This window comes from Chelon labrosus, assembly GCF_963514085.1.
Source record: "Chelon labrosus genome assembly, chromosome: 5".
Lineage (NCBI taxonomy): Eukaryota > Metazoa > Chordata > Actinopteri > Mugiliformes > Mugilidae > Chelon > Chelon labrosus.
In genome coordinates, this window is record NC_140341.1 from 19,716,357 (window position 1) to 19,726,712 (window position 10,356).

The 10,356-nt window shown below is 40.5% G+C and overlaps 1 protein-coding gene across 1 annotated transcript; it reads right to left on the bottom strand.

Moving 5' to 3' along the window:
* Positions 1-465: 465 nt before the first annotated feature.
* Positions 466-9,526, bottom strand: arsh (arylsulfatase H). The gene is made up of 10 exons (XM_084544137.1): positions 8,766-9,526; positions 8,498-8,619; positions 8,257-8,379; positions 7,671-7,873; positions 6,363-6,583; positions 5,505-5,641; positions 5,065-5,202; positions 4,822-4,981; positions 4,465-4,586; positions 466-2,304 (listed from the first exon to the last, which is right to left on the bottom strand). Exons 1-10 carry the CDS (start codon positions 8,822-8,824, stop codon positions 1,895-1,897), a joined length of 1,695 nt encoding a protein of 564 aa, XP_084400263.1. The 5' UTR covers positions 8,825-9,526; the 3' UTR covers positions 466-1,894.
* Between the last annotated feature and the right edge of the window lie 830 nt (positions 9,527-10,356).

The following is a 10,356-nucleotide window of genomic DNA, read 5'->3' on the forward strand; positions in this document are numbered from 1 at the left end:
TATGACGTTCATCTGGTGGTACGTGTCAAATTAACAGCCACATAAAACGCCCCAAGGTTTCCAAGAAGACCATTTCATTGTAATGAGATCATCAATGCTATTCACTTCACCAGCTGGTGGTTTTAATGTTGTGGCTGATCGGCGTATGCATACTGCTAATAGTTCTAATAATGACAATTATTGCTCCACGGCACAAAAGCCCACAGAGACAGAAATGAAATCTTAATGTTCTTTCGCTCTCTCTCTCTCTAAAGCGCATCACAGCGATCCACTGCAACAAACACAGACTGACTTTGCCCCCTAATGGATCTCAGCCTAAACTACCTCCTTGAGGAATTTTACCTCTAAACGACTACAAATATTACATTAGCTCTAATAATCTCAATATAGTCTGGACACAGGGACAGTAACAGAAACAATAAACAAACAGAGAATAAAATATATATATTTAATATTTTTCATTTGTAATATATGCCAAGCACTTCTGACTTTTTACTTACAAAATAAAAGCACCACCAGAATAGATCCTTCGTTTATTGGATGTAAACAACAGACTGTAAATCTCACAGTGCAGACAGTGCACTGTTTAATTTTGAGTTGGTCCATTCAAGTATTATTCATAGCATTGTAGTATTTCCCTTTGCAATATGTTTTTTGTTCTAAACTAATGCTTCTTATGTTCAAGGCCCTGCCAAATGAGTTCACACAGTTTTTTTCATTCAGTGGTGCACGGGATCTAATGCTTTTTATGTCACTTGTTTGCCAGAGATGAAGAACGCAGTCAGTCAGTCAGTAGTGACGAAATAAAAAAAAAAAAAAAAAAAAAAAAAGCATTTCTGATGCTTCAGATAAAAAAGAAACTCAACACTATGTCTAGACAAAAAAGCAATCAACAGCCAGGACAAATGCAGACTGCCATAGGTTTAACTTTTTCCTCATTGGAGAAGACAACAAGAAGAGAAGAGATTTAGGGCAGACAAAGGCGTCTTACTGCTCTAGGAAAGGTTGGAGTAAGCTATATAGCCATTTGATTTTCTCTTTCTCTGCCTAAATGACATATTATTGTCTTGGAACTGCAGAAATGCATTTATATTTCTGTGACTATTTTTGAACAAGAGCCTGAGAGTTTCCAGATCTAAAAGGCACACGTCATCTTAAAGGGGAACTACTGTTTATTAAAACCTGGATCTTATTTCTGGCATAAATTAAGCTCATTTACTCACCCATATAACTTTTGTGTAATTTGTATTCCTTCGGGAGATAATTAGATCAGTGTATATCCATATAGTGGGAGTGACTGGGGCACCAAAACGCAGCCTCTAAATAACGCATTATCTGCCCGCGACAGTCGGGTTGTTTACCTGTAATTTTCTACTGCTATGGTTTGTCCACAACCTCAGAATTGGAAAAATATTCAGCCATGCTGTAAAAAACTTGCAGTAGCAAATTACAGGTAAACAACCCGACCGCCGTGGGTGCGTGCGGCGCTCAGAAACGACATCATCCAGGTCAGAAGACATCATCTAGGGTCTATAGGTCAATCTACAGACCCCGGATGATAATAACAGCTAACTTCGGACTCAACAGGGAATAGCACTAGCGTATCATAACAAAATATTGGTGGAATGAACGAGTTTCGCAGCAGATAATACGTTATTTAGAGGCTGCGTTTTGGTGCCCCAGTCACTCCCACTATATGGATATACGCTGATCTAATTATCTCCCGAAGGAATACAGATTACACAAAAGTTATATGGGTGAGTAAACGATAGTATTTTATGGCAGAAATAAGGTCCAGGTTGTAAAAAACAGTAGTTCCCCTTTAATGTAACAAGCGTGTTTGTGTAATTACTTCACTGCCAGCAGGGGGAGACAAAAGTTCTGCGTTGTAGGTTTAAACATGCGTTGCGTTCTCTTTGCATCCACAGAATGGAAAAGTCCCACAGCAGGGCTGAAGCCAGGGCCTCCATAGAATCTTGTCCCAAGTCATCTGGCCTTGAACCTTGTATGCAGCTGGGCTGGCGGGTGACTGGGTGTCATCAGACGTCTGTTCATTTATGAGGGTACTTTTATGCGTCTCCACTGCTCTGGCAGTCTGCTCAAGGATTTCAGCATATCGCGGCTCAGTTTCAGGGGTCAGAGGTCGGGACTCTGAGGGATCGTGGAAAAGGTCGTACAGCAGCGGAGGGTTGTGGTGCGTCACATGTTCTCCGTGACACAGGCAGACCTTAATGTCATAGCAACCACCGGCTCCCGGGGGAGAAAAGTTGGGAGTGAAAAAGTGCACTTTGAAGACGGAGTCACCTGGATAGAAACCCACATCAGTCAACTCATGTCCTGAGTACGAAGTGAACATTTGTGTATAGATATTAAAATATGATTAAGGTTTTTAAGAACAAATAATTCAATCTATTTTAATAACATACAAATGGTGTTCTTGCTATAATAAATAATTAATTCAAAGTCTAGAATCAAAAGTTAGCAAAACCAAAGTTCTATCGATGAAAGATTGGAGGTTAGAGTTACTTCAACACATGAAGACATTCTGACTCAAAAAGGCATTTTGACTCATGAAGACATTTTGATTTTACAGGTCACTAATGTGAGCCAAGCCTCACAAAAAAAGGGATCTCAAAACCATAAACTATTATAGAGTCACAGAGTACATAGATAAAGCTGGAAAGTTTTACAAAGTAATCTCAAGGAGTTTAGATGTCAATCGGTCCACAGTTAAACTGTCTAAAAACGGAGAGGACTTTTCCCTATAAGTAAGATAGGAAGATAACCCCCGAAAACAATACAGAACGCTTAAGAAATCAATTAGTATGTTAAGGAACTACATTAGCTGATTCTGTTCATGAGTCCACTAATGTACGTTGGTTGAACTGAGTCCATGACAGGACATTATATCAGCTTACTGTGGTAAGCTGATATTTTCCAAAAAAACATAACTTCACACCTGATATTTGGCTATAGACAACTTAATATTCCACACCATAGGCTGTAAATAAAGTGTTGGAAAAAAAATATACAGTGTGTAATCCAACATTTCTTTGTAACCGGTGAAGGTTAAAGAAAAACGCGAATGAATCTGGTGGAAGTGTGGGCAAGATGGCCAGTTTGACCAATGAAAGGAAGTGGGGACCTGTTGTCCATATTTATATATAGTCTATGTTCCACACCATTAGTGAAAAAACCAGCAGCACTATGTACAGTGTAAAACAGACACTGAATATGTGAAAACATCTTATTGCAAAAGGAGCATCATGAATTGACGCTTGACAATTCATGATGGAGGAAATAAAGTTTTAGGTTTATCAAGGTATCTTAGAGGATAACACCAGGTTGGCTCTCCTCCAGCTGCCACGCAGCAGAATCTTGGTGGTGCAGCAGGACAATGACCCCTAATATCAAAGTAAATCTACTACAGAATGACTTCAAAATGAAGACAGTCCACCTCCTGGCAGTAAGAGCCAATAAATTAACCTAATGGAGATGGCATGACTTCAAGAGAACTGATCACACCAGACATATGGACAATATTACAATATGGCAGAGCCAAGGTAGTTCTTGAGCCTAATATCCTCTTGAATCTGCAGCTGCCGGAAGCACTTGTTTGTTTTACCGACGCCAAAGATTTGTCCTGCCATTTAATCCAAGGTTTCACTTTTTCCACAAGGACTGAGAACGTTTAATGGATGAGCTCAGTAAAAGTTATTTGCTTTAACACATTCGGTTTGACTTAGAGGAGCATCTTGGAGAAATGCAGGGTTCACATTTTGATTCCAATTTGTAAGTGTAAGAGGCAAGCTTTCGTAAGAGGGAGGTCATCTAGATTGATATTTGCAGCACCAAGCTACCGGTTCTAAGAAGGCAGTGCATGCAAGCAAAGCATGTTTGTCTGTAGACATTAACCTGTTTGATGTAAGTCTTTCAGATTCTGCTGAGAAGAGAGATTTTTTTTGTTTTGCTTTTAACCCAGTTTCACCTCCATTTGTGGTGCAATACAACAAGATTCAGATGGGGGATTTAATACGAACTGGAATTAGTAAACAGATCTCTCCCTCAACAGATTTCCTAGTTACATTTACATGTTTGGCAGACATTTCTCAGGTTTTTGTGTTATTCGGTTTCATATGAAAGCTTTTAGAAAGAAATGAAAGTGCACAGAGAAAACACTCCAGAGTTTCACCATGATGTAGCAGACTCACGCATACTACAAAATATGTAACATCAAATCTTATCTTAAGCTTTTTTTAGTACTAAAAGTTGTTTATTTTACATTTGTTACTTTTACTTAACTCTATATTGTGTCTCTAATCTATTCAGGCCAGTCTGATTTCTGCTTTATATGAATATGTTGCTTTTTTTCTGCAGGAAATTTACCATACTTTAAGAGAGACAAAAAAATATGCATCTGCTGTATGCTTAAACTCATCTATGTGTCATCATGTGTGAACTTACTGCCAGGTGGGTGCCAGCGAACCGCATTCAGGTAGATGCCACAGTAGTGGAACATGAATTCATGCTCTGATCGAACAGCTTTTCCCTCCAATAGTGGCATGAGGTTGTAGCCATCTGATTGTCTGAAAGAAAGACAGATAGTTGAGATGCATGCAACATGCAAAAATGACCAGTTTCAGTGAGGATTCAGTGATGATTAGTGTTAGAAATCTCAGTCCTCAGTGTAAACTATTGTGCGTCTGTTTTATGGGTAGCAGAGAATGCGGGAGGGATTTCAAACCTAGTCAGAGTAAAATTTAGAGTGAATACTGTACACGGGACGAGATTAGCCTTGGTGAATGAAAGTGCACACTGTACCTGTCTGGTTGAATGTCCTTTGCTAAATATTTCAGTGTGGGGTACAGATCCATGAGGCTAGTAGGCTCATCCACCACTTTTCCTGGTGCCAGTCGTCCAGGCCAGCGGAAAATACCAGGTACCCTGATCCCTCCTTCCCAGCCCCCCATAGCCTTCCCACCTGGAGATGAGACAGGAGAGGAGTCGGGATTTTATACAACTGAATACATCAAAGAATAAAAAACAGCTCCACTTATAGTTTACCTTTATAGATACTGTTCCAGCCTCCTTTCTGGCCGATTATCGGATCAGAATCCTCCAGGTGTCCACCATGGTCTGATGTGAAGTAAATCAGAGTATTGTTGGCGAGGCCGAGGGAATCAACCGTCTCTGTCATTTTGCCTGGAAGAAAATGTAGGTAAGTTGGCTAACATTATAAAAACAGCTGATTGATGGCGACCCAAAAAAGATGAAAACAAGGCAAGTGGACTTGTAGAGTTTCTTGAAGATGTTTCCCCACTCATCCCAGTAGTTTCTTTAGTTTTGGGATACGGTTAGTGTGTTTTCAGCTTTTTTGGATATACTATATCCTGGGTGACTGAGAACCTTCACAGACTGATTGACGGCTTTAAAATACAAGCCACCATATGACGATTACCAATCTATGCTCATATTAACTCATTCACTACACACCCCTCACTCACCAATGATCCAGTCCACTTCTTCTAGGTTGTCACCGTAGAGGCCGTGACGACTTTTTCCAGCAAAGGCTGGATTTGTGAAGAGTGGTGTGTGGATGTGAGCCAGTGAGAAGAAGAGGAGGAATGGATGATCAACATTCCTGATGAGGAGAAGGAATAACTTATAATAATAATAATAATAATAATCATTTTTCCTTTATTGATCCCTCATGGGGAAATTATTTCTCTGCATTTGACCGATCCATTCACGTGAACCTGTGACCATACAGTCCTAAAACTGCTTCTCTAACCACGACTCCACAGCTACTACCAATTCACAAGCTCCTTAATATTACCTGAACTGAAACCTCTGACTGTATTGCCTGTATAGCCAAAGTCTGATGTAGTCTGAAGCACTTTGTAAGTCACTTTGTCAGTTTGCCATTTGGTGCTGGGAATGGAGCTCATAGTGAGTTTTCAAACCCCTTTCTGGAAAATCCCTGCCTCCTGTGAGTAATTAAAATGATTCAGTGATGAACAGTGGAAATAACACAAAAAGAAACTAATGGTAGTCATATTTTTACAGTGTTTGCGCCACACAAGGTAAGGGAGAGAAAAAGGATTAAGCTTTTGCTTATTGATCTTTGAATGCAATTTATTGCAAGTAAGAATAATTTCAGGTGTGTTTAAAGTGACCAAATTTGAATTTTAAATTTATTTTCTCCTCATATAAACAGAGAAATATAAACACTATCTTGGACCGAGCATCTATGCAAAAGAGTTCATGAGTGCTGTGCAATTACTGTTTAAAATGTAAAAAACGAATTGTAAAAAACAAAACAAAGAAAGAAACAGCACATTGCTTTACTCTGGTGTTCTTACCTCTTTATGAAATGTTGTGCTTCGCCCAGCAACCGTCGGGGCAGTGTCTCCACTGTCATAGGCTGTTCGATCACGTCTTGGTTCCTCATGATGATGCAGTTCCAGGTTGGCAGAAGCATAAAGGGCACATACCACACAGCGGTTGCTAGGATACAGAGCAGGAAAAGTAGCACCAGGAGCCACAGTCTGACTTCAAAAAGGCCACACAGACGGACACACACCTGAAAATACACATAGACATAGACACACACACACACACACACACCATTCAGAAAACCTGGCCTTCTCCCTGAAAGGCTTCTTCTGACAGATTTTCACATACAGAGCCAAAATACAGATGACGTCTTTCACTGAAAGTTAACAGCAAGGCTTCAGCTTGGGAATAAATAAACTGCACTGCATTGACATTGTTCATTCCTTGTCTTACATTCTGTATATAGTAAGCCAAGTACAATTCATCATATAATTTATTTTAGTACACAGCTCTAACAAACTAAAACCTAAACAAATAGGACAGCTGAATCAAATCATACCATTTAGACAACAGAAGGATTTCTTGCAGAGCTGTTGCTCTTGTGTACTTTGACTTTTATTTACTGTACTGTGAATTGGAGCGCATTTGCAATTCCATGATCTTGCCAGTAGATGGCACCCCAAACCAAAGCTGTTATTTAGTTTTGGGTGAAACAAATACTACATTGTACATTTTGTTCATACATACAGTACAGTGCAGTGTTTAAATTTAGATCTGAAAATTGCTTTATGTAGCAACACATGACAGGATGTCCATCTCGCTGCAGAGCACTCCCTGCAGCAGGCTTTATTTTGTATTAATTTGTTTATTCATTAAAAGTAGTTGTTTCTAGTTTGATGATTTGCTCTATCTGGGGCACAACTGGTTCCAATTTTCTCCTACAGGTACCTACCACCGCCAAGTCTTCTCCAGTTTTTGGTTTCGACATTATGCTTACTCCTGAAACACGTTTCTGGGTGGCGTGACTCTGAGTTTCACAACAGCAGCTTCTGTTCCCAGTTTAATTTTCCAACCCTTTGGCACATATCTAAGTGACTACACATCAGTTATTTTTGCTTTGGGGCAATTGGCACAACTGTCCTTTGTTTTCCAATTTCTTTCCCTATCATCTGGCAACAAAAATTTGTATTTCACTTTTTGTTTTGAATTCTATTTTTAATTTTTTCAGCTTAATCATATTTCATTCAGATTGTATGACTCTACGTGTTCTTTTCAAACATGCCTTGGAGTGATCGTTCTGTGGAGAAGAAAAGATAAACTGATCTCACGCTTACCACAGTGGCGAGTCCGACTGCAACCAAAGCGGACAGATTTCGGAGTGTATGCTGGAGATCTGCCAGCACATCGCTGCCGTGTCCCGGCACACAGTCATTGAACAGAGTGAACGGCAGGCCGTAGAAGTAGCTGAAGCCGTGCTGGTTGGGGTGATGACAATGATCCCCTCTGTGCTGGCAGTTCACACCCAAATGCCATTTACCTGCAGATACACAGGAATCATATAGGTGCTCAAAATAGGTGTGAGCACACATGAACCTTTCACTTCTCAGTGCTTTCTCTGACTTGCATTAAAGCAGCTGAGACCCCAGGCAAAACCACATGGATTTAATCTGTTGCCAAATTTGAAAGTGTGACAGTGTTGATGAACCTGCTAATTACATCTCAAATTGACTCCTTATGCTTAATTATCACACACATGCAAGAAAACCAAGACAAGTGAAGCAAACTCCATCCGGGCCCAGCTTCCAGCCCAATTTGACGTCAAAGTGTTGTTACTCTTGTTTGGCTGTTGCCTGCGAAAAGTTAAGGAGAAATCCTACAATGAGGACGAATGAATAAATGATCATCATCACTTTCTCTCACCCACTAGGCCAGTGGTGTATCCCTGTTGCTGCAGCCTTTTAGCAAAGGTGGTTTCAGTGGGTGGAAGCCCCCCCGAACCTCCGAGGAACAGCAGCACCTGCACTCGCCCCGTGCTAACCATCCCTAGTCAACAACACACACACACGTACATACAATTATGGAAACATGTTGTGTTTGGCAATTAAACATTCACAATTCAACATGTGGACGTGACTGGCACAAGTGCAAAAGTATCTGTGACCTGAGCGGAGTGGATAGCGGCCCGTCATGAAGGCAGCCCGGCTTGGGGTGCAGAGAGGAGCAGCCGCAATGTGCTGAGTAAGCTTCACCCCCTCAGATGCAAGTCTGTCAATGTTAGGAGTCCTAACAGTACAACGCACAGTGACATTCAGACGGATGTGGCATAATAAGTAAGAGGGCTGGTTAAGGAAGTAACAAAAAATAATAAAAATAAACAATGGATGGGCCAAAGTTTAGCACGCACACATAAATTACCACATGGGACGTACCTGATGGTGTCATTACCGTAGCAGCCTATATCACCAATACCCAGGTCGTCCACCATCATCAGGACAAAGTTGGGCTTCTTGTCTGCCTCATCCCCTCTGACATCACTTCCTGCTGCCCAGAGCAGGAGGAGAAGAAGAAGAGGTCCCAACAGGGCAGACCTGTTTATATAAAAAGTGATATAGTGCTTAAGTATTCAAAACAAACAAAAAACTGTGAACTGTGATGTGCACTTCCATGTTGTTTGTTGTGCGTTTCTTATACTATACAATTAGTAGGCTATGTATTGTGATTCTTAGCTAGTGTGGCTCAGTGCATTTGCACGTCTGATCTCTCTTTTCTGTGTTGTGCCAACTGTATTGTGCCAACTGCTGTGCAGCAGTGACACACTTTAAAACGACAATAAACATCGGTGGGTTTAAATGCACGGCGTTAACTGCTGTTAATAATCCATCCATACCATGAACAAAGTCCGACACATTTACTTCCTGATTTGACTTAATTCAGCGTTGTTTTTCCCCACCATACTTTAATGCAGCACACAATGCAAGCGCTGTTGTTTTTGATAAGCAGGAAAATCTCGTCATGTAAACTCACCTCATAATGTACCTGAATCACAATGCTCCGATTCATGAGAGTGGTTCCTACTCTGCTTAAAAGCCCGCCCCTCACTTTACCCTAATGACTGGATTAGGAGCGCAAGACTAAATTTGCCTTAATGTACAAAGCAAAGGCGCCACAAAAATTTGCACAGTCGCCTACTCCGGGATGATGAACCTAAAAGACAGAATAATTTGTCTTATCATATAAAGTTTAACACAAGTTTTTATTTACCTTATATTTTTATTATTTCATGAAAGATGTGACAGTGTTTTTTTTACCTTTTATGTTTAAGTACATCACAACCGCATTCAGAGTCATCTTGAGGCCCCTCAGGGCCTCCCAACCACTCAGGCTGGTTTAAACGCGTCACTCAGTAAAAGCAAAAAAGGAATAGTTTTTTGACACCAACTGCTAATTTGTGTGTGTTTGACTGTTGCCACATAAATTGCTGCTGTCATATTTTAGTTTTACCCTTTGTGACCATTCATTATAACAATACAACCTTTCTTGTCAGGTGTTTTTGCACTGAGGTACTCGCTGTTGCTATGTTTATGAGTCATTTTACCAAGCCGATACCAACACAGCTGAGCTTCATTGTTTTAATCATGAAAGATAATTCTGTCTGGAATCAAATAAGCTGCATTAGTCACTACCAGGTTTTCGTAGCCTCTCTCAGTGCTGGTTTTAATTACTGGGTGGGTGTAACAGCTGGCGGGTACGAAATGAATAGGCGTGTTTGTGTTTAGCAAGAGAACCTTACGCAGGTTCCCACATTTTACTTTAAGGACCTAATCAGGTATATCTTTATAGACCTGTCACCATCAATCATTCCCATCGCTTGCACTTGTGTTGAGTTTCCTGTCCATATAAATACCTCACATATCAAGCATTTCAGTGCATGTCTTACAATGCCTGTTTGTTGTTTTGTTCTCTCTGAGCTTTATTAACTTTCCAACAGCTTGCAGGCACTAAAAATGCCGCAAACAGAGG

What these genes read in the sequence shown, in the direction of transcription:
- arsh (XM_084544137.1), bottom strand. Translation starts at nt 8,824, where the DNA reads ATGATGGTGGACGACCTGGGTATTGGTGATATAGGCTGCTACGGTAAT. An exon ending in CAGTCGGACTCGCCACTGTG is followed by an intron (nt 6,584 to 7,670) that starts GTAAGCGTGAGA and finishes GTGTATTTTCAG; the next exon opens with GTGTGTGTCCGTCTGTGTGG. An exon ending in GCACAACATTTCATAAAGAG is followed by an intron (nt 5,642 to 6,362) that starts GTAAGAACACCA and finishes TCTCCTCATCAG; the next exon opens with GAATGTTGATCATCCATTCC.